Here is a 24,676-nt window from a genome sequence, read left to right as displayed (position 1 = left end):
CTCAATCAAACTGGTGAAAAATATGCCCAAACTAAAACAATAAATAGCACAGATTACACAGAAAATTACCCGTCCAGTTCTACAGCTCAGCCTTCTCATGTCAATTGTCAGCTGAGAGCAAGTATTTCCAGTTCAGCAGCTCAGCCACTTAGATCAGGAAGGGACTGTAAAAGAACAGTTAGACCTTATCAGTTGTCAGAAAACTCTTTAGTGACTTGATTTTTCTTTATAAAATGTAATAACTGTCAGAGATAAAGAATATATCTCTCTTCCCAACTGGCAGCCAAGGGTAGCTGCAAAGGGCAAGCAGCGTGGATACTCATAAATGTGTGATTACAGGCCTTTCTACTGATGGAGAGGGGAATATTGATGCAATATTAGTCATTTTTATTGGCTTAATATTCTTCTTTCGTAGCAGCATATCCAAACTGCAACATCTTTCTTTACACATAGTCATTGTCCATCTAAGATACTCTGCTGCTCTTTCCATTTCTAATCCAGTGCTCTCCAGCTCCTCATGAAAAGCCAGAATATGAGGGTTTGCTGTTGTACATTTTCCTTTTTCATCCATCCCTGCCCCTGGAAGGATTGCTTTCCAACTGCTGTGCAATAGCTCCCTCTCCTTCTCTATCATGTGCCCTGTTTCAACTGACAATCTTTTAGGATGGCAGGGGCCTCTCAAGTTGTGTTTTTCACTGTGAGTAGAACAACATGGTCTTTTGTCCTCCTCGGGGCACACCAGGATCTTGTGATGATAGCCCAGGGAAAATCTGTGTGATGAGAACTTGTTTGTGAATGCAGCACCCCAAGCTGTTCTTTAAAGGGAAAAGAAAATAATTTTTCAACCCCGATGCATGGTGAGTTGCAGTTTGTGAATGCTGGCAGAGAGACTTTGGGATGGGCAAGGTGAAGGGAACCCACTAGTGCTCCTTTAGAACTGCGAAAAATAAATAAGGCAAACAATGTCCTTGGAAGGAAACTGTTATCAGTGTCTCCTCCACCTTTCTTTGGGCAAGAAGAGATGCTGAGACCAGGGGAAAAACAGCTCTGTCACAGACTTGAGACCAGATTAATCAGCTGTTCCCTGGACTGGACTGGACTGGACTAGCCAGACTGAGAGAACAGAGAGGACACTCCATGGGAAAGAGATCTCTCTGCACACTCATGAAGTTAAGATGCCTTTTTCTCCATGGCATTTCTGTTCCTGTTGGGGCTGTTTCCACCATTAAGCCTAATTACTTAGCTTTTTATGTGCTATCCATTTCTTTTCATCATTTTAAAAACTTCAGTTGCCATAACAACATAATGCAATCAGTGAAACATAACAGCTATTTTCTGTAGTCAAGGTCTGCGCACTGTCAAGGATGTGAGCCATTTAAGCAAATCTTCACCATCCCCCTTCCTCCCTCCTCTTTCTCACTCTCTCTTTTTCTCCCTAAGCAAGCTCATAACAGGAAGGAGAAACCATGAGGAATAATTAGACACAATAGCAGAGCAAATCCCAATCGTACTCAAGCAGTCTAGTCTAATGAACTTCCAGCACTAATCTTGGAAGTGTTGATGTTCCTTTTTAATCACTTTTTTGATGTCATAGATTAGTTGCAGCAGGACCTTGATAATCTACACTAGAGTCAGGAGACCCAGAGCCTGTTCAGAGAAAGGAAAGAAAATCAAAAGCATTGCATACTTTGCTCATTTCTTTGTAATTTGTTCCTTATTTTCAAATGCTTCTTGAGAATATGTCCATTGTACCATATTAGTAAATAGAATTGTGTGTGTTTTGTAGATTCATGGAATTTAAGCATGAAAAGTCATAGCATCTATTATTAAATCATTGCTGAAAGGCTGGGAGAAACCGCCACGTTCTTGTGTGGGTGGTGAGACTTGCAACAAAGCATAGTATAACTGCTGGGCTTCTACTGCACACATACATAAAAAGCAGTCTGAAAATAAATCTGGCAGTCTGGTTCAGTGCTATTCTAAGCAGTGTGAATATAAGATCTATCCACAATGTCTTACTCACTCCTTGACCTCCATGAAGGCTTTCCTGGAATAGTAACGAGGGAGTTTTGAAGCCTGGGATTTGGCTTAAGGAGCCTCTCTCCGGCGGAGGACTGAAGGCCGTGCTTTGTCCTTACAGACCTTGTCTGCTGCGGGCAGAGCTTTCTGATGGCGTCAGGTTGATCATTGTCCGTTCACTCTTTCCACTTGCCTGCTTGTGTTGCAGCACCTTGTCCAAGCAAAGGAAGAATGTCATCAGCTGTGTCACCGTGCATGACTCCCCCTACTCCGATTCCTCCAGCAACAACAGCCCTTACGCCGTGCAACATCGCACAGGGCAGAATAATGGGAACAGCTACGACACCAAAGGGGTTCCAGAGACTCACTGCAGTGGGAACCCCCGAACGATCATCGTGCCACCACTGAAAACCCAGGCCAGTGAGGTGTTGGTAGAGTGCGATAGCCTGGCACCAGGTAAATTGCACCTCTTCCGTCAAGAAAATTAGTAAGAAATAAATGATTTATCTTGGAAGAATCTCATTGTTCAGTTTCATTTTGTTTGGTTGATTGGTTTGTTTTCCAAAGAAGCTGTGCTCCTGCACTTCTCTCAGTGACACATCTGTTCTTGGTAACCATATTGCATTAATTATGTGCCGTGGTTCACTCAGGAGTCATGGGGCAAGTGTCAGTCCCAGTTAGTTCTGTACAAACCCAAGAACAGAATGCAGCCTTTAGCTCAACATTTGACATGAAAGGCATCCAAATGCAAGCGTGAACCTTTGCTGCCTTGCCTTTCTATAGGCTTACTTTAAAATGAGTAAGAGATTGAAAACACATGTGAATTTTCATCCAAACTTGTTGACATTTCTGGGAAGAACATTTCCCCAGGACCTTCATTGTGGACTGATGAGGTTTGCTCATCCAGAACCTCTGCAATGCTAGATAGTACTATGTGTTGAAAAGGGCTTTATGGTGGAAGTCTGGCCCGAAGCAGTTGCCTTTGAGCTACTTGGCAGTCCTTGCTTTGGACGTGCTGCTGGTGAACACAAAGGCTCAAAGGGTGAGCTCCCCACCAGCTCCTTCTCCCTCCCTTCCCGCTCACCTGACGTTAGGCAAGCCAGGGCTTTTTTAGGCCGTGCGCACCATACTTTCCTTCCTCTCCTTGGGATTTGTACCTACATTGTACAGTTCTGCTGGCAGAACATTGTCTCATGGTTCTGAAGGATCTATAAAGCTTGCTCCAGACCTGCTTTGGGTGCAGTTAATCAGGTCCGTTTGTCTGCCTCTAGGATGACAGGCTGGTCGTGTATATCAAGCCCTGCTGAAGTATTCTGTTAATTGAGAGAAAGAGTTTTCTTAACCTGCTTCTGTTGTATGTCTCCTCCCAAAAGGCGCTCTGGAGGAGACTCGGTGAGGAAAAGGTAGGGTGAGCAATTAAAGAATGTCATGTAAGCTACAAATGTGTTTCCTTTCCTGGCACAGTCACCACCAGTCACCACTCATCCTCCTACAAGTCCAAGTCCTCCAGCACCGTGACCTCCACCAGCGGTCACTCTTCAGGGAGCTCGTCTGGAGCCGTTGCCTATAGGCAGCAGCGACCAGGAGCACATTTCCAGCAGCAGCAGCCTCTTAATCTAAGTCAGGTAAGTCAACTGAAACTGATTTTGGTGGTGCATCATCCAGCTATTACCTACCACTCCTCCATCATGGGCTGTCCTGTTCCAGTCTAGTGATAGTTGGACCCTGTGTTGAGTTTGATCAACTTCTTTCTACTTGACTGCAGACCCTGATCTTCCAGCTCAGGCAGAGAGGTAGTGCAGACCACACCCCTGAGTGGGATGAGGGTACTCCTTCTCTGTGTTCTGGAGTCCGATGGTCTAACAGTGTGAGTGGGAATAATGTGAGAGGGAAAGTGCAGTGGCTCAGCCACAAAGGAGTGGAGCAGGAGCAGGAGCATGTAGGAAGGACTGAATTCTCAGTGCTGTAAGTAACCATGGGGAGAATATCTTCAGCTGAAGAAGGTACATGAGCCTGGCAGTGGGACTGGGAGAGAAGTCCCCGTCAGGTGGGACGAGGCAAAGCAGAGCCTCTCTGCATATACGTGACCTCATGTAATGAGTTTGATCCATCCTCTGATAAAGCTGGGCTGAGATCTGGACAAATGCCATTTCTTGGCAGCATGCAGTTCTTGGGACGTTTCACAATCTGTGATCAGAACTTCCAGGGAGCTCCCCAGGAGCTGCAGGAAATAATGCCCTTTTCACATCCTCCACCTCGGGCCTCTCTCTTCCCTGAGGTGAGTTGACAGGAGTAGGGAGGGTACAGCTCAGTGTTTCAAGAGAAGAAAGTCTGGAGAGCTCAGAGGACAGTGCTGGTGTGCATCCAGAACTGGATATAAGCAGAACTTATTTTTTAAAAAGAAAAATAACTTGGTGGAGAAGAATATCTCTTCTCCCTCAAGGTACAGAGGAAATTTAAAAACGTGAACAAATTTGAAATAAAAGTGTGTGAAAATGGAGGAAGTGGGCAAGATGCTCTTTGCAAGTGTTGGGGAAGAGTGTGGCTACTGTATTTCAGACCACAGTAGCAGCACAGAGAGTGCTTACAAAGAGGATGAAAAGGTTTGGAAGAATAGAAGGAAATAGCATGGAGCATTTTCCTTCTTGTCTTCTAATTCCTACTTTACTGGTAACTTAACACTCTGACTACAAATGACTGGGAAAACTCCTTACATTTTTGTGCAATGCTAGAAAACAACTTAGGAAATCCATGGGAAAAAAAGTACATTGGTCCCATCCTACTGCTAGAAGTTGCCTGTGCTCAAGTAATTTTAGCTGATGACAATGAGGTCACCAGCACCTGCAGGATCTAATCAAGCTGAGGGTTTTCTCTTTAAAAAATAACGTGGTTATTTTTACTTACCAAGGAAATTATTAACTGCAAATACTCAAACTGAGCAAAAATAAATTGCCCGTTCCAGGCATAGTTAGGCAATTTCATTCCCCTGAGCTATCTGTGCACCACAATTTGTCATCAGAGTTCACTAACAAAAACCATGTTTTGCCTGAGCAACTGGCCTTGTGGAAGATGTTTTTGGAAGCTGGGCATGCAAGGTTGTGTCTTTTGGTAGCTGTGTCAGCAGGCTGTAGCTCAAACTGGGGGACTTGTTGACCTGCTGGGGGTCATTTTGGTCAAAGTATGAAACTACAGAGTCTTCCTAGGCTTGTGAGGGATCCACTGCTGTCACTCATTTCCAGGGAAAGACTGGTGATGCTGAGGGTGTTGGGAGGAGCTCAGGAGACTTTCCTGAGGCCATCCTGGTGTTGCAGGGAGGCTCCCAGGCACTACTGAGACGGTAAAGAGCCATCTCTTGTCTTGTAACTGCCTATCACTGTTGCTGTCTTTATCCAGGCCCAGCAGCACATCTCGACTGACCGCACAGGGAGTCACCGGAGACAGCAAGCCTACATCACTCCAACGATAGCTCAGGCCCCGTACTCTTTCCCACACAATAGCCCCAGCCACGGTACAGTTCATCCCCACCTGGCCGCGGCTGCCGCTGCTCACCTGCCCACCCAGCCCCACCTGTACACATACACTGCCCCCCGCCGCCCTGGGCTCCACGGGCACCGTCGCGCACCTGGTGGCCTCGCAAGGCTCCGCCCGGCACGCGGTGCAGCACACCACCTACCCCGCCAGCATCGTCCACCAGGTCCCCGTCAGCATGGGCCCGCGCGTCCTGCCCTCGCCCACCATCCACCCGAGTCAGTACCAGGCTCAGTTTGCCCATCAGACCTATATCAGTGCTTCTCCAGCCTCCACAGTCTACACTGGATACCCACTGAGCCCCACCAAGGTCAACCAGTATCCTTACATCTAAACACTGGAATAAAGAGCGAGAGACGCACCCATGCCGGGGGGAGTGAGGCAGCCGCTTTTGTATTGAAGAACATGACAAACTAACAATGCAATGGGAGGCTCATGTGAAACTTGAACGAAGGAGACTTTAAGGAAGAAAAGAAAAAGAGGAAAGAAGGGGGAAAACCAATTCTACAATTTTTATTTAAAAAAAAAAAAAAGAAAATGGAAAAAAAGAACAGAAAAAAAAATAAACCACAAAGAACCAACCATTCTGCACCAAACTAGAGAGAAAGAGAGAAGCAGAAGGACCCTTCAGCGGGTCCTGTCTTTTGAAGAACTTCACCAACAGACTTTTAAAGGTTATTTTCATCCAATAGTGAGCTACATTTAGAAATTTGTTGTCCAGAACACCTAAAATTAAATCCATTAGGTTTTTAATCCTGTAGGTATATGGACTAGGGATTTATCCAGCATTTCAAAGGGTTTATACAGCAGTTTTTGTATCCCAAAGTATACATAGGTTTGGGGGGATTTTTAATGGTAAAAGAAAGGGGTAAGGGAGGCTGAGGGCGGAGGACAAAATGTTGTCCCAGTGCTCTAAATTTGGACCTAACACTGCTAAACTTAAACACACCTGGGCAAAGCAGGCTGCGCAGCACTGGTTGAGAGCAGAAGCAGTGGGGTGTTTCTCCCTCTTCTTGAACACACTGGATAAATCCCTGAGAAATGCTATTCCTAAACAAGATCTCTAATAATGTATGTTGGATTTCAGTTTCTTTTTTTTTCTTTTTTTTCTTTTTTTTTTTTGGTTTTTTTTTTTGGAAGTGTTCGTTTTCAATCCCTAGCCATTTTAGTATAGGAGGAGACATTTTAGCTGCCCCCAAACCCCCTGCCCCCAGCCCCGGTAGAATGTAGCACTATACAGGTCATACCCCTTTTTACTCTTTTGTGTTGAACTTCAACGATACCAATAGACTATTCCTCAATGTGATTGCACAAAGAAAAGTGATATAACATAGGCATGTAACAATGTGATTGTCCAGGTGTGTGTGTGTGTGCGTGCAGATGCTGCCTTCTCTCTGTGGTGTGTTCCTCAGCACAGCCATTACAACTGTCACAGTCTTAGTTTTACATCATTCCCTCGTAGTGCCTTACCAAACTACAGATGCGGTTTAAGGGTTTACTTCCACTGGTACTCCTAGAAACTGACTGAGGCTAGTTGGAATTTACTCTCAGCTCTTTTTCTTTCTTTTTCTTCTTCTTTTTTTTTTTTTTTTTTGGTTGTTACTGCCGATTTTCTCCTGCTGGTGGTGTTGGGTTTTTTTCCCACGTCGTCAATCGTAGCTGACTTGGCGAGGTGTTGGGGAGGCTCGTTGGGGTCAGGAGTGCATATAACTGGGTGTTTTGTCGAGCACTGGATGGGCTGGAAGCAACCAGGTCAGCTGTGAGGACCCAGAGGGTCTGGGGACTCATTCATGGACTGGTCTGTTTCTGTCCTGTTGAAATAGCAGGTTTCCTCCCTGGAAACTGAATTCTCATTCTGCTGTTTGCTGATGTTCTTGATGGAGTGGGAGGACACTGTCCGCCCTCATCATCAGGTTGTCCTGGTCATGTGTCTGAAATGGGAACAAAAATTTAGTCTTTGAAAGGGGAAACACTAGTTGTTGCCAACATCTCTCACTGTGTCTGTTGATGAGAAAGGGTCAGGAAAGGGCTGGAGTCCCAAAGCAAGCATGAGAAAATCCAGTTGAGAGAGTCAATCTCAGGTTTCTTAAGTGAAAAGAGTATTGTAATACATAGAGCCTTACCCACTCTAACATAGCTGTGACACTGTGTGCCTCCCCTCCTCTCTTCTCACCTACACCCCAAAAAACTGCCTGCAGTGGCAGAGTGACCCTGGAACTGGAAAGCACGTTGGTCCTCCACACCAAGGAATGCTACATGGTCGTCTTTTTTTCCAACAGTTTCTAAAGAGAGCCTTTCCTATCGTTGGTTTGGTTCAGAGGGGAGTTTCCCTGGTAATGGCACTTGCACTTGTGCATCAGTACCATCATGCCTGTGGATGTCCTGAGGAGGAAGGAGAGAAAGGAGTTTGGTAGAATGTTTCCACGAAAGCTGAATTCTATGGGGCTGCTCAGTTCCTCTCTACGTTTCCTTGTAACTAGAGCATGAAGTAGTCAGTGTTTTGCAAGATGCTGGAAAATAGCAGGTTTGTTGGCAGGGTGGCGAGGGATGGGTTCCCTGAGTGGCAGTGAGGAAGAAGGCTCTCTCAGGTTGGAAAAGCTGACAGAAAGACAAGCACAAATGTATTGTATTGCGGCAAGTGCTTGGCTGGCCTGGAAGACGAAGGGATCCTGCTATGCATAGGCTGTTCAACAAGACTATTGTCTTCTGGCAAACCACCAAATAACCTTCCTGGTTGCCAGCTCTGGTTCCTGGGCTACTCTTGCACAGTTTTCTTCTCCTGCCTGTCCTTCATTCCAGCTCAATATACTGTAGATGAGGATGCAATCTCCCAGCGGCCTATGCACCTTACCCCTGCTCTTCCTTTGGAAAGACATGTCCCCTTTCATCTGAGGCAGGAAAATAAAGCCCTGCTCTCTCTCTTGCATTCCTCTCCTCTCTCAGCAGTTTGGGAGCGAGAGCGTCATGCTGCTTATGTCATGAAAAGGAAAGATAATGTTATTTTATTGTATGGTTATTATGATTATTATTTTATTATTATTATTATATTTTACTCTGGGTTTTAATTGCACACGCATTCCTTAAATTTTGTGGGGTTTTTTTTCTCTTATTGTTGTTATTGTTGTTAATTTTATTTCTATTCATCAGTGGCATTGGAAGGTTTACTGTGATTGTGAGAACTGCAGGAGGAAGGAGAAACAAGATTATTCCAATGATGAAAACTCTGCCACTAATCTGTGGGAGTGGGACTGCTCAGTGAGAGTGGTTACAGCCTTGAGGAACAGGAGTTATCCTCTGGGTCACATCTGCATTTCAGAATAAGTCCAGAAACATTCCTTCAGAGGCCAACACCTGACAGCAGCTAATGTAATGATCTGTCAGGAGAGCTGGATCAAAGGCAGGTAAGGACCTTGGTGCCCCAGGGTCCAGCTCACCATCGCTTAGTTTGAAAGGACGTTTATATAAGATTAAGACTTATTTGTGCTCCAGGCCATGATCATTGAGCCCTTGCAAGGAACACAAAACCACACTACGTGCTAAGGGTTTGGATTTCCTAAAGGAGGACACAGATGGCTCTTCAGAAACAGGGCTATTGAAGGAGCCGCGGCAGAGCCGCAAGGGTGGCTCTCAGTCCCATCACTGGATAAAGTACACTGACACACACAGATGGCATTATCTGGGTAGAGCATGGCTGCAGACAGGGCAGTGCTCCTCACCTGCTCTTCCACTCTCACTAAAGACTAATTAGGTGTCCACAGGCCAGGATGCTTGGTTTGATTTTTTTTCTTTGTTTGTTCCTGATGTAGATTTTCCCTTCTTTTATAATTATTTTTTGTGGAATTTTGTTAAGCTATTCTGGTTGCTACAGTTTAGATATTTATGGTTTCATTTGTATCACCTGCTCTTGTAGAATAGAGGGAAGCGGTGACTGAATTTAAATTCCAGTGAAAAATTATAGGACTTCAGCAGAGACTAGAAGTTAATCATGCACTTGAGTGCTTTGCTGAAGAATTTCAAGTTAAATACTTGTTTATGTGCTCCTCTGGCCTAAAATTAGCAAAGCATGGAAGGTTGCTGTCTCGATCACAGTAATGTTTTACTTGTATTAATTGCATTTTCCCTGTGTACCTATGTGGCCTGCTCCCCCACATAGGCTCAGATCTGCGTTTGGGGGGTATTTGGCAGTGGAACTGGTACCACAGCACAGGCTGGCAGAGAGAAGGGTTGCAGTGCATGTCAGAGGAGCCACCTTCCACACTGTCTATTGTGGAATTGCTGGTCTGCCAGACGATCATGATAATGGGATGCTGATTGCAAGAGATGCACAGCACAGCCATCAAATTGCTTTGATGGTGCAATACTCTGTGAGAGCTGTGTTTTCCAGTGGGTATAAGGGAGCTGAGCACCACCTCCTCCCTCACACCTGTATAAAGGAATTGTATGGATGAAGGTGTGGTTGGTCACAGGGGAAACAGTCATTTCAGCAGAGGAAGTAAGAGCTTTGCATGCTGTCAGTACCACACACATAATAACAGCCAGCTGGTTTTGCTTGCAGAGTCCTTTGGAGAGGAAATGGGATTGGCATGGTTTGGTTCAGTTGGTGTTCCTTTTGTGCATGGAGTAAATGGCGTGGAAACTTGAGGGGGTAGGAGAACGTTTAGATACTGGATGTTTTATGGGTGGCTTATGGCTGGCAGAGTGAAAAAGTGGTCCTTTTCCCCATCATGTCCTCTTGCATTCTGCTTGCGCAGGAAGCAGAAGGGAGCACAGACATTGTCTCTCCTCAGAGGTGGATGTTCCGTTGCCTGCTGTGAGGTCAGAATGCAGGAGGGAGGGTAGAGAACCACTAACATGAGCAGACTGGAAAACCCAAATGGAAGCACATCTCACTGTAGAGTGGTCAAATCCAGTCATTTGAGAGAGCAAATGCAATGGCATCTTCTTTGGCAGGTTTTACCTGCTTGTACCAAACTAATTGGGTTTGGGCAGGTCTCTGATTCTCTCTCTTTCTCTAGTAGTTTTGCTGTAATATGTAAAACATTCCAAGAAAGGGACACTTTCGACTGTGACATTTTTCCTTTTTTTATACATTCAAGGGATTGTGTCTTGTAATTTGGTTTGAAGGCAATTCCATTAGCAAATTTGAAGGGCAATAAACCTGGTTTTTTTCTTTAACCAAAGAAACTTTAAAAAAAAAAAAAAAACGAGAGAGAAAGAGACTCCCATCTACTCCAGAAATTAAATGAAGCCACGAGTCATGAGCACCAGGCAATGAGGATACACCGTGGAACTCAATCTTTCCATTCACTTCTTTCTTTTTCTCTCTCTCTCTCTCACAAGTTTCTGACATCATTTTGAGTAGCTAGCTTGATGAGCAGAGAAATTCACACTAAATATTGCTGCTATCCTAAACTGTAGGGGATGTCAAGAACTTTTTTCTTCTCTCATTATTGTTCACATTGATTTAAGTGTTTCAGTGGTGACATTGCAGTGTGCAAATGGTGAGCTGTGTAGTGGGGATAAGCTTCTGGATGCTCTGCATGCTTCTGTAGTGTTTCCTCTGGATTTGGAACACTGGGTTTGCTCTGTGGGTTTGTAAAATCAGAGAATATGCTGAGGTGGAAGGGACCTATCAAGACCAAGTCCAACTCCTGGCCCTGCACAGGGCACCCCAACAATGACACCATGTGCCTGAGAGCATTGCCCAAATGCTTCTTGAACTCTATTAGGCTTGGTGCTGTGACCACTTCCCTGGGAAGCCTGTTCCAGTGCTGAACCACCCTCAGGGTGAAAAACTTTTTCCTGATATCCCAAACAGTGATGCCATGGTCAGGCTAGCTTGGCAAGGGTGTTGGACTTAGACTTTTGTTCTTCCATGGCTTTGCAATCATTAGAAATCTGCAGTGCTACTTGTGGGCCAAATCCTGGATACCTGTGTGCAAGGTCTGCCATGGGTAGGCAATACAGAGGGGAAAAACGTGGGAAGGGAATGTTTTCCCTCTTCCTGTTGACATAGCTCTCCCTGCCGTGGTCCCATTTGCTGTGTAAGCTTCAAAGCAGTTGATCTGTGGTCCTGGGCACTCATCTACATCACCCTTCTGGTGCTCCTGTGAGAAGGACCTGTGTTCAAAGTACCTGGAATCCCCAGCTTACTTCTCGAGGCCCACTTCTGTGCCTACAAATCATTTCTCTCCCTCCCGACACAGGGAGGAGAAGATGGTTCTCTGCTGCTGAGGTTCCCTCATTGCCGTACTCCAGCAAAGCTGCCTCTGATGACAGTGACAGTTTCACCCTGGGTTGCAGATGTTGAGTGAGGTGCTCGAAGAGATGGTGCCAGTCCTGTTGTCAGTGGCTGTGCATAGACTCCTTGCTGGAGTGCTGCACCGGCTAAGAGGCTTTCCAGGCTGGTCTCCATCCCTGTGGTCCATCCTCCTCACCGCTACCTGTGTGAATATCGCCGTGATGCCACCATGCTCACCAGGCACCCCAGGCACACAGCGAGACCCACGGCAGGGGTGGCCCCTGGAAGAAAAGCCTGGCAGCTTGCAGAGGAGCCCTGCTCATGAGGGCTCTGCTCTCAAGGGGTTCTTGTCCCCTGTGACAAATGTGATCGCTGTGAGGGACCCCAGAGATGGTGGTTACCTGTGAGGAGCTGCTGATGCAGGTGGAGGTGCAAGAACTGGTCTGGAGGTAAACTGAGCTGAGCTCTGCATGTGTCAAATGCTTTCAGTGGGAAGACATGGTTTTAGAGCATTTGGGTGTGTTGAGAGTGAAATTTGAATGGTAGATTGGCTTGGTTCTTCAGAAGTCTTAGGAAGCATACTAGGAGGCTTTGCGTTCAGCATTTGTGGTTTGAAACTCCTGTTTCTCATTTACGGGTTAGCTTTGTCCTTCCAGTTTTAGCAGTGCTGCTATAACAGACTATTCATGTGTGTTTGAAGATAAAGTTTTTGTTTTTAATCTTTTGCTTATCATAGTTAATCTAAGAAAGGCAATACTAAAGGTATATTTTTTTCCAAAAATGATATTTTTTACTGCACTGATAAATATTGTGACATCTCTGTTCTTAACTCTTTTGCTGTGAGGGGAACTGTGTGCAGATTCACACAAACCTTGTAAATACTTGTGTGTACTTCTGACAGCCAGGGATTATTTTTCCCTCCTTCCTTCCTTCCTTCCTTCCTTCCTTCCTTCCTTCCTTCCTTCCTTCCTTCCTTCCTTCCCCCCTTCCCCCCTTCCTTCCCCCCTTCCCCCCCCTTCCCCCCCTTCCCCCCCTTCCTTCCCCCCTTCCCCCCTTTCCCCCTTCCCCCCTTCCCCCCTTCCCCCCTTCCCTTCCCACACCTTCCTGCACCTTCCCTCCCTCCCTTCCTCCCTTCCCTTATTTCCCTTTTCATTTCCTCCCTTCCTCATTTCCTTCTTCCTCTTCTTTCTTTCTTTCAAACAAGGTTTCCTCTTTGAAACAGAAAGCAATGGGGCAACAATGCTCAGCAAAAGCAAAGCTTATCCCACTTTCAGAACATAGCCAAGGAATTTTTGCAGTGCTGGCATAGAGTTAATATTTAAGCCGATGTATTTTGATTTTTCAGCAAACTGTTTGGAAAGGAATAAGACAGATAGAAAAGCTTTGGTCTGGAATTCTGATCAGAAAAGTTACCCATCTATTTTATGGCATTTTTTCTTATGTTTTCTTTTTCTTTAAAAAAATTTTGAAAATTAAAAAAGGCTTGTTGCAGGCTTGCTTGCCTGAGCTCTAGGCTGGTTGGCAACTGTCCTGGGACTGCCTTGTGCTCTGGGACCGCTGGCTCCTTTGGAAGCAAACCCACTGATCAGGATTCTGGATTCTGATTGCTTCAATGGGTATCCCCCAGTACTGTGGGATACCTTTGCTTTTTTAAAAGAAGGATTTAAATACACTTACATTAAGCAAACTGTGACCTAATGGCAATAATTACCTCAAATGTGGGCATTCATCCTGGTTTTAGCCTTTCTGAAATCATGTAGCCAGCTTGAACTTTGATTCAAAGACTCTGAACTCCATAGGGGCAGAATAGCGATAAATGCCCACCCTGGTCATTGTTGCTTGAGTGAATTCTGAAGACAGTGAATCTTTAAAAAGAAAAAAAAATTTAAACCAAGGAATAGATTACTCTTTTATGTATTTTAATCAATTGTGATGTTAAAATGCACATGTAAGTATATATGTTTATAGCTACTGTAAAATGCTTTGGCCTTCTAGAAGATATTTAATGAGTCACATTTTAAACCAATATGAACTGAATAATAGACTGTGGCTACTTAAACAGTTTTCTGGCTACATTTTATAGTTATTACAGTGTTTTATAGTTTACATTTAAACTGGTACTTTTTAAGGGAAATCTTGTGTTTATAAGTGACACCTTCAAAAACTCAATACAGCTGCCTCTTTTTAATTTCGCCCGTTAAAAATGGAAAAGTACAAGTGTGTTTTTAATACGTATATTCTGTTTTGAGATATAACATAGTGTTGGAAAGTCAGTCCAGAGACGAAGTAATCCAATGTATTCCAAAGTCTGATTGAAAAAAACACTCCACCCACTTTGAAGATTTAGTTCAACAGATAAGCTATTTGTTTGTTCGCTTGTTTTAATAACGTGCATTATCAGGCCTCCCTGGGTTGAAGCAGGGAGCATGATACAAAATTCACTGTTCTGTGTAGGATCCTCATCTGGATGAAGATACCCACATCAGGAGAATGAAGGATATTCATTAGAAGGATTGTATTGTACTGTGATAAATCATTAGCCAAACACATAATTCCTGGGTTAGTGAATGCCTGTTTTATTTTGGGGGGGAGGGGGTTTTTTTGTAAGAGTGTGTGTGTGTGTGTGTGTGTGTTTATGTGAGCCACTCAGAGGCAATGCTGTAATTTGGCTTTCATGTTTCACCCCTTTCTTACAAATGATGCTCACCACCACAGAAATGTTTTAAACCAGTAAACAAAACACAAAGTTCACTGGCCATCTCCTTGTCAACTCTGTTTTCTCAGCACATGCCAGTTCCCATTAATGCTGTTCCCCACTGCTGCTACCCTGTACTTTGCATTTTGATATATCACATTCCCCGCTCCCTGGTCTCACTTAAGCTGTCTAGTTTTTTCTGTTGTGTTCTCTCACTTGGGTAATCAATGAACATGGTATAAATGTCTGCTGGGCAAAATGGTACTTTGAGGTCCCGACAGTACAGGAACTGGCATTTAAAAATATGTATATGTACATCTGAGCTTCAGCTGTGGAGCTGGGGTGCTCACGGGAGGACTCCTTTCGTGTTTCCACCATGCCTGAGGGGGCTGTATTTGTCAGCTCCCAGCAGAGGTGGTGGAAAGGAGCAATCGGCGATGCTTTGCAGCTGCTCCCGGTGCTGCTCCCAGTACAATCAGAGCCGTGGGGCCGGGGATGCCGCCCGCCTCCTCCTCCCTCAGCGCCATTCCGGGGGTTGCCATCCCCGCCTCGCCGTCCGCATTGCCGCAGCCATCAGGTGTCATACGGCAAGGCAGGGCTGCCAGCAGCACTCGGGCCAGCTGGAAAACATCCACCCTCCCTCCCTGTGCACCACCACTCAATCAACAGGCTTCACTGCCCCCGGCTCCTGCCGGCTCTCCTGTTCTCCCGAGCGGAGTCACACAAATACCAGCACACTCAAGGAGCCACAGAGTCTTGTTGAATACCTTGGCTTACAGCTTGGTAGGCAAGAAGGGGTTTCCAACATTGGCAACGCACATCCCATAGGATCTGGTTGGTTACATACAGCACCTCTGCCCTCAGCAAGGAAAGAAAGCGCTTCTGCAACGCTTCCACCTCACATGGTTACATACAACACTTCTGTTATCCTGTTATCCCTTATGTGTTTGATTTTTTTAATTTTCTCTGTATTTTTTATTCTGTATTCTTGAAACAGAACTTCCACAGATATTCCAGGGCACAACCATTTCAGGTGTAAAAAAGGGATCTCCACATCCCATGTTTCACCAACAAAGCAATCAAGGCGTTTTGGGTACCAGATTCTACTTGGGCAGAACCAGAATGTAGCCTGTATATTTCATACCAAATCCAATTTCTGAAAGGAGAGAAAGTGTCATTAATAGCTTTAATAAAGGAGTGTGTGTGAGAGAGAGAGTAAGAGAGGGAGTGAGAAAGAAGAAAGAGGGGCATCTCAGAAGGTGAAAAGTCTAGATTTCGGGTAGTTAATAATTAACCAATGGGTGAAACATTTTTTTAATGAGTTGTAAAATCCTTTAAAAACAGGAGGGGTGAAATGGAGGGAACATTTTATACCTTTCAACTGCCCACAAGCCCAGCATACTCTGGATGGAAAGTGGAAGTTAATATACACTGCACCAAAATTATTAAGGGAAGGTGGGGGTAGAGCTGTGAAACGCTATTGCAGTCGCAAGGGAAAAGATGCCCCTGCCCCAGCTCTGGATCTCAAGTGGTTCTTTCTCTACAGTATCATCTCAGCCCAGTAACCCCACAAAAGCCCTGAGCCGTTGTGTTCCTTCACTGTACGGTTTCTGTAATAAGAGTGTTAATCCATGTTAATCTTCGTGAAAATTATTGTGTGCAACAGTATTTTCTTGTGTACTGCTTTTTACCTATGTGAATTGTCCCTTTCTGTTTTCTTTTTTTTCTTTCCTTCCTCTTTTTCTTTTTTTTTTCTTTTAGTAATATGTCTTTCTTCTTTTAAAAGAAAAAACAAAAACAAACTGATGTGTTGTAGACCTATATGTAACCTATTCCTTAGTCTCATATTATAGGTATGTTATAAGAATGGATATTTTACTTGGCTTTAGAATGTTTTACAAGAAAACTAATTCTTAACCAATCAAGTTCTTGCTACTAAAAAAAAAAATGCTTGTGTTTTTCATCATGACGTTGTGTGCTTCTAATTAATAATCATTTTCGTTGTAGAAAAATGGAGTGAATTTATATTAGTCTTGGAAACTAATAATAGCATTGTAAATTTATGAGATGATTTTAACAGAAAATACATTATAGAAGAATATAGTTATTTTAATTGTAATATTACTAACTGTAGGGTGAGAAAGGAGGTCCCGTTGTGGTGAACTATGTTATAGCTTGTTATTCACGGTTTCTTTTTGATCATTTTTTCGGTCTCTGAGGTGAAACGAGTTATTAATCAGAATTTGTCAACTCACATATGCATATTGTATATGTGTAGAAATGTAATCACACTTTGTCTTGGAATTACATTAAACTGTTTTAAGTCACTGCAAAGTTTGTGTATCTCTTTGTCTTCTCACTAGGTGAAGTTTGGTCTGAACATCTGGTTAGTTTTCAGATACTATTACTTAATCTCCTCAGTCTGTTGAAAAAGAGCACTAATAGTATCATTAATAATAAATAGTTTTGTCTTTGAGGTAACATGTTTAGGTTCGTGAGATGTATTTTTTTCCCAGGGCAGAAGAGCATCTGCATTCAGATGCTTCACAGAAGGTTGCTCAGAGCTGCTGTGTTCAGCTCTGTTCAAGAGCTCCCTGCTATATCCTGCTGTGCCCAATGGATTATGGTCATCAGCTGCAAGTACAGGTCTGGATTTTCTTTTAGCCTGAGCCCTCAGTTCCTTTGCTCCCTTTCCTCCCTTTGCCAAGTCCCAGCTGACCTTTGAAAGGCTTAGATAGACATTAAAATGCTGAAGCCACCATGTGTTGGCAATTGCCATACCTGCCCTTTTGGGCTGTGCCTGATTTTCACCAGGTGGTTTGCTCAGGAGCAAGCTGGAGGCATCTGCGAAGTGTCTCCTATTATACTATAATGTCACCTTGGAGGAGGCCAATGGCTCCTCAGCAGCTCCTCTTAACAGAGGGAGAGTAAGACTGGCCTGAGTTTGTTGCTGACCTTTCCTAACGTCATGACTCCTGCATGGGTTTCCAGCCCACAGGATTCATCTTGTTAGGTCAGCTTCTCCCTTCTTAGGGATGGCCAGAGGGATGCTTCATGAGCTGCACTGGCTGCCCACGGTCCAGGGCCACACTCTGTGTTCAGTGTCTGGCAAATGGCTTCTGCAAACGCAATAACCACTGGATGGCCCTGCATAGCACTGCCAGGCGAGGGGATTGCCTCAGGACGTAAACCTGGAGTTAGCACGGGAGGCTCGTTTTATCAGTGAGTACTGGCACCTTGGTTTTACAGCCTTCTTCTCATGTTTCCTTGGACTAAACAGGGAGCACTGCAGAAACTGTTGCAATGAATTTCTAGAAGGATATGAAACTTTGGTGACAGGAAGTCATGGACCGTTTCTCCCAGCTGCCTTAAACTGGGTGAGACCCAACTGAGCAATTGCAATTAAAACTCTCTCTGTCCAGCAAACCAATTAAGTCAGTGTTTAATTTAAAATCATGTGTCCTATTAAACAGCTAGCAGGTAATTGCAGTGTTAAGTACTCTATGGGAAATTAGGAGTTTGCTGGGTCATGATATGAGAGACATTAGTGAATGATCTAACGTCAACAGCTGTAAATCCAGAACAGATAGTTTAACTAGTGTAGTTTCTCCATGTCTGTGATGTGTTATGGTGTCTTCTTTATTTGTTTCTTCTTTTTGCAAAACTTATCAATAAAACTGTAAAAAGTATTTGTCACTCTGTTGTCCAAGACCAAAACAAATTAAAAATGCATTGTAGTTGGAGATTGTACTTTCTGGCCCTTTTTTTCCCAGGAGGGGAAAGTGGTTTCTCACTTTAAGCAGGGTTGCTTTTAACAAAGCCTGCAGTGCCTTATCAGAGGAAACAGCGAGGGGTTCAGCCACCAAATAAGAGGCTGAGAAGGGTCTTCTCAAACCCACTGGAGCTGCAGTAAATGTCAGCACCTGGAGACCACAATCCTGAGCAGCTGATAAAAAGTACCACCAACAAACTTGAGCAAATCCAGCTCTTTCTGGGCCGCAAGGAATCTCTGCTGATGCTTTCAGTGTTCACCTCAGCCAAACTGCTTTATTCTAGGTGGGTATGGCTCTTAAAATTGGGAAGGTGGGGGGACTCATGGACGTGGTGTATGCACAGTGATGCTGCTGTTCCTGGCATGTGCTGCTTGTGCTTTCCAGTGCAGTGGCTGTGTTTTAAATCACTGGAGTCTAAAGTTTGGCACCTATATTTGTATTTATATGTAAGAGGAGAGCTTGTCTGACTTCCAATGCAGCTCTGCCCTCCTGGCTGCCACTCATGTCAAATTAAACTGTAAATGGGGGTCTGGGAGAAGGAGAATGGACCTGCTCTCTGAAACACAGGCTGCTGTCCTTTGGTCACCTGCGCATGTGTGTTGGATCTCCACAGCAAACCCGTGCTGGAGCAGTGGATCTGCAGCTTGTAAATTCTCAGGTCCTCTCTTACTCTTCTGGTCAGGCCAGGGCAAATACACCTGCATCCGCATTTCCTGCAATGTGCTTTTTCCTTTCTGTTTTCTCCTGCGAGGTGGCTGTGCAAATAATGAGCGATAGAGGCTGTTATTTAAAGGCCCCTGCACTGTATATCAAAGGCTCTGCTGTTTGGGGCTTTTGCTCACAGGAAGACAGCCATGAGAGGAGCTCGATGCACAGATCCTGAGCCACACTTAAACCCGTTTGTCAAAGCAGCAGTTCCAGGGACAGGAGCAGGCTTCTCCAGGCAGCACTGCCAGCCCTGGGAACCTGCCATGAGCTAGGGAGCAGCACTCCATTTCCATGGGGACTCATCACCCTGTGTTAATGGTGTAAGAAGGTCCAGTGAAAAGGCACACCACGTAGCTTGACACTGATCGTGCCATAATCAAATCTCTCCTGATGCGAGAGAGTTTTTAAAGTCCTTGCTAGGAGTTCCAGAGACAAACGGGACTCTCAGCCTTCACTGCTTCTTGATGGTTGTTTATTAACTCTTACCAGAGAAAAAGAGTCACTAGCGTGATCCAGACATAGCACAAAGCAGAGAATACAGGAGAAAGCCGAATTATCAAGATTAAATGGCTTTTTTAAAGGTAAATCAACCAGTGGCTACTAAAAACATACATTATTTTTACTTTTCTACCAATTATTTAGTAACACAGCCAGGAACTGCAGAATTCTTTGTCCAGTCATCCCAAACTACTTTTACTGCGGAATATGGAGTAGTAGAAGAAGAAAAAGGAGGTTTGGAGAACAACAACAATCCTCCATTTTGATTGTTTTTTGCTTTTATCTATTTACTACATTAACAAACCCAAAACCTCTAAATTTTTCACCCTGTGACAATCTTACATGGTAGTCTATCACCTAATTCACACTAGTTTAGTTTCTAGTTCTTTTTTAATTGTGGGCAGTTTTTTTCCATGGACAGAGGTCAAAAGCTGTGTTGTTCAGGGGGGTGAAACCCCTCAAAACAGGCAGAGAAATATTCTCTGCACTCTGGGTTCCCACATCACTTAAGTACACTTAACTCCAGGCTGCACTTGTGCACGGGCTTTTCTAGGCACATGCAGACACATGCATATGGGGTGCAGGAGGCCGCAAGTCCAGGAGGCATCTGGAACACTTCCCATTTGTACTTGGACAGCATATTGCCTCGGGTGTGTGAGCTCTTTAAATACAAAGAAGTCACTTTATTCCCCTTTCTTTATTCCAAGCTCATTTAAAAAAAAAAAAAAAATTGTAGTAATGTCAGCAGTAAATGTCAGCACCTGGAGAAAAAAAAAAATAAGGGGAGAAGTACAGTTTAAAAGAAGGACTTACTGTAATTCCCAGTACTGTGACTGGACCCTGCGATGAGAATTCTCATCCTGTCTTGATAGTCAGGGCCAGTCTGAAAACCACAGAGAAGAATTCATGCTCCTACAAAGAGCGAAGCTGCTGTTGTATTGCACTTCCAATGACCAGGGTTTGGGGCACAGCTGCTGGGCTGCTCGAGAAAAGCTTTCTTCTGCTCTCTTGAAGTTGTTTCTTCCATACCCAAATATCCTTGATCTGCCTCTCTCCTTCAGACATCAACAGGCGTCCTCAGGAGTTTACAGAACAGGAGTGACAGGAACAACAAAGGCAGGTCTGGAAGGAGACTGCAGGAGGATCGATGAAGGTTCAACCACACTTCACCTGCACACACCAGATTATTTGTGTCCTGTACCCTGTTCTTTGTGACATAGAGACGCAGATGCCAGAGCTCTGCTCTCCTCTATCTGTGTGCTGGTCACATTTCCCTGCTTACCCCTGCTTTCTCTGGGTTCAGACTACCTCCTCCTTTTTTTTTAAATGACCCCTGTCCTGCACGATCCCATTTCCTCACCTCTCCCCTCGCCTCCTTTCCTTTCTCTCAATGTGGTGCAACTCCCAGGGGCACAGGGAGAGGGATGCGGCTTAAGAGAGGCAGCTGTGGATAGTGGGGGGTGACAGGAAAAGCAAACCCCATAGGGCTGGGTTTGGGGTTTTTAGGACTTTAAAATTAGGAATGACGGTGTTTGCAGGCAGGCAAGGGCTGGGGACACTGCCTCCCGTGACAAGATGCGAGGGGTTCTGGAATTACTGGGAATGATGCATAAAGGGGGTGAAATGCTTTGAGAGCAGATACGAGGGGAGATAAAAGACAGCTGTGGGGGAAGCAGGCTATAGGTTGAAGAAGAGTATAAAATCGATGGGGAAGTGAAAATTTTTTGACTTTCCGAGTTTCCACTACTGGGAGGGAGATCAGAGGGGAAGGTTGTATGCTCAACCCCTTGTAAAAATGTGGTCCCCTCGCCACCAGATTTTTCCATGCAGCCTATGGAGCAGCGGTCTCCAAGTGGGGTGTGCACACAGCAGTCCATGAGAGTGCTGGAATAACGTGTTTTTCTTCCCAGCTCTAACGGTGGAACCTCCGGGAGCCGCATCCCAGAGCCGCCGCTGCGGGCGGGCACCGGGCCCTGACCAGGCGGACCGACCCGCCGGCCGCCAGAGGGCGCCCGCACCTTCTCGCGGCTCGGCTCGGCTCGGCTCGGCTCGGCTCGGCTCGGCTGCCCCGGGTGAGTGTAAGGCACACTGTCAGTACCAAGAAGTGAAGGGACTTTAAAATTCTGCCTTATTCCTTAGCTGTAATTAAGTGGCACTGGAAAGTTAGTCTTGGCCAGCGTGCTGTGCTGGGTGCTGTACATGCGAATGACACAAAGTAGGTTGGTGCTAGATAACATTTTTAAATGCTGAGCACGGTGCAACTATCCAACAACATAGGGGTGAAATAAAGCTGAGTTGAGATTAAGACTGCTTAATAAATAAAGAAGAAAACTCAGTGTGATGCAAGGTCACTCAGAACCACCCAGCAGCAGAGCAAATCTCAGCCAGTCCCTGAGCAACTACCTTTGGAACCTCCCCCTTCCTCCCAGTTTTTATAGCTGAATATGACATTCTATGGTGTGGAACATCCTTTCGGTCAGCTGGGGTCAGCTGTCCTACCCCAGCCTCTTGCCCACTCCCACCCTTCTTGCTGAGGATGCAGACAGAGCAACAGGGAGGGCCTTGACCTTGTGTGAGCAGTGGCCAGCAACAGCTAAAACACTTCCATGTTACCACTGTTTTGGACACAAATCCAAAACATGGGACTATATGGGCTGCTGTGAAGAAAACCAACTCCGTCCCAGCCAAGCCCTGTAGAGCTGGGAAACATTATAAGAGATATTATAATCCAGGTGCCTTGAAACAGAGGTAGCAGAAGAGTTTTCAGAGAACATACAATCACAAAAAAAGGGACTCATGGATTTCAGTCAGAAAAACAGTTGATGCTAGAGGGAAAGCAAAAATGAACAGAATACTCATTCAGCACTCAAGTAAGGGTATCACTGGTGCTTTTCTCCAGAAGGAGTCAAACACATACCTTTGATCACAGGCCTTGCTTTTGATCCCAGGGAACAGTGCTGTGCCCGCACAGAGGATATATAGTACCTTAGCTGGATATCAAATATTAACAGCTCTGACACATCTAGTGCTGGAACCATTGATTGTGAGATTCATGGCAAAATGATGGAACTGTCTGAATGCAAAATCTGGATGGCAAAAGGTCATGGGGTTCCCTTCATCCATTTCAGTTGCCCTTCCTTTGAATACCAATGGGAGTCCCTGGCTTCTCAAATCCATTGCTCTTTAGATGCTTTTTGGCTACAGTAAGGAAGATGGAGAATATAACTTGTGATGAAGGTGAGGAGCTGTTTGGATTGTTGGGGTTTTTTTTCATACCTTTTCCCCATTCCCAAGTATATTTCACTTCAGCTGCAAAGGCAGCATCCTGATTTCAGCCTCATGAGAAAAAATACTGAGTGGAGAAGGGTGTCAGTTTTGGATTTTTCTCATTACCACTTTCAAAATGTTCAAAGGAGACCAAGCTTTCACCAAGAAATGCTTCAAGGTTTTGAGTGATGTGAAAGCACCTGAGAAGCCAATGATCTGCTTTGCTGAAAAAGCATAACTTATAAGGAGTCTCTGAGAAGCAAACTGCTTGCAGCTTACACCTTATGTTTAATGAAAACTTGGGGAAAATTTTTCAGAACCATATATGACCTTGCTTTACCACAAGTGAAGGTCACAGAGAAAGGATCTGGGGTTTTAAAGAGATGTTTAATAAGGTATGTGCCTCCTTGGCCTCTAACTATAGGCAGACAGTGTCACAGGTCAATGCACACACTTACTATTAAGCTCAGCTTTCTGTGGCTTCCTTCTCTTTCACTTTTCTTCTTCCTTCATTTATTTTCTCCCATCATTGTGATTTTTCTCTTTGTGATAAGCAGAGTTATCAATGGTCTGAGCAGGTCTGTGCCGAGCACTCTGTAACTGAGCCATCTCGCTTCCTTGCCCAGGGCACTGTATTTACTCTCTGAACTGTGAAGCAGTTGCTCTTTAGTTTGTTATGGCCTTTGTCTCCATTTATTAATAGGTTTTCTCAGCAAATGGCACTTGAAGTGCTTTGCTGAATACACTAACCTCATCCAAAACTGACTCTGCTGCATCTACCCTCTGTAAAGTGCAATGTGTGTTTCTCCTGTGCTTTTTAGGGCCTGAAATATGCTCTTTATACAGGCTTCTATGACAGGTTACCCCAGAACAACAGCTGCATGATCTTGAGTCTGTTTCCTGGTGCATAAGTGCTGATTTCTGTCAGGACTTGTGGAGAAAATCTATTTTAATCCTCTGGTGAATCCTGCAATCAGAGAATCTGGCTTGCTGGAAAGGAGCCCCACCAGTGGCTCTGAAGCTGTATGCTGCATGAAAGGGGCCTGGCGAGTGGAAAGAAACCCTATAACTCCTCTGGAAATGCAAATGCAACTGCTACTGCTGTTCTGCAGGGGAGACCCTCTGACCATGCTGAGCATCCCGAAAAGGAAGAGGAGGAATGCGCGCATCTTTTACACCTTCAGGGAAATGCAAGCATAAACTCTGATCTGATGCTAATGAAAGGACTCCAGCAGACTTCGGAATAGGCCTGAAGGTAAGGAAGAATGGTATCATTTGAACCTCGCTTCTGATAATAACCAAAAGGATGATACTATGCCATCATCAATCATGGCAGTACTGTTAAACCTTTTGGACAAAGGTTAGGAGAAGTGTAAGCAGGAACAGGAGAACTCCCCAGCTCTGCCCTACTCACTCCTCCCTCTTTTCTCAGACAGGCTGGTCCCTCTTGTGACCAGGACTGTCTCTGTAGGACAGACCAGCACATTGTGGAGGTGCCGAGGTGGTGCTGTGGGCATGCAGATCTCCACAGCTCTCTCTCTTGCCCTCTGCCCTGCCAGAACCCAACGTTTGATACATGCAATAGCTCTGTAGTGTTCTGCAAAGGAGAGGAAGAAGCCTCAATCCCTTCCCCTAAGCCTCTCTAGGAGCAAAACAGAACCTGCTACTCTGTGAAGGAGAGCAGGGCAGGGACAGTCAGAGAAAGGTAGGGTCAGGGCACATTAAAGACACGGAACAGAGCAAAAAGACTAGTATTAGTTTTGCCTCAGGGAATGAGTCCAGTAATTGGAGGCTGGCTAAACTTAGTTCCTGGGGAGGTAAAGGAAAGCTTGTATGGATCAGTCAAGAAAGAGCTAAGTGAAAGAATATGATTAATGCCACTGACCGAGTTTTATGGGACCTGTAAGCAAACTTGCCAAACAAACCTGATTTTTGTGCTTTGATGAG

General features: G+C 44.9%; 1 protein-coding gene across 1 annotated transcript in view; it reads left to right on the top strand.

The window, feature by feature from the left end:
* HIPK2 (homeodomain interacting protein kinase 2) overlaps positions 1–5,969 on the top strand; it is a 126,957-nt gene extending 120,988 nt beyond the window's left edge. The window contains 4 exon segments of the mRNA XM_048300470.1: positions 2,228–2,475; positions 3,484–3,644; positions 5,413–5,604; positions 5,606–5,969. Coding sequence (XP_048156427.1) covers positions 2,228–2,475; positions 3,484–3,644; positions 5,413–5,604; positions 5,606–5,881 — 877 coding nt within the window. The 3' untranslated portion in view covers positions 5,882–5,969.
* The last annotated feature ends 18,707 nt before the right edge of the window (positions 5,970–24,676 follow it).

The sequence above is a fragment of the Corvus hawaiiensis genome, chromosome 4 (genome assembly GCF_020740725.1).
Source record: "Corvus hawaiiensis isolate bCorHaw1 chromosome 4, bCorHaw1.pri.cur, whole genome shotgun sequence".
NCBI classification, from domain to species: Eukaryota; Metazoa; Chordata; class Aves; order Passeriformes; family Corvidae; genus Corvus; species Corvus hawaiiensis.
The sequence above is the reverse complement of the archived record's forward strand: the minus strand, read 5'-3'. Positions and strand labels throughout refer to the sequence as shown.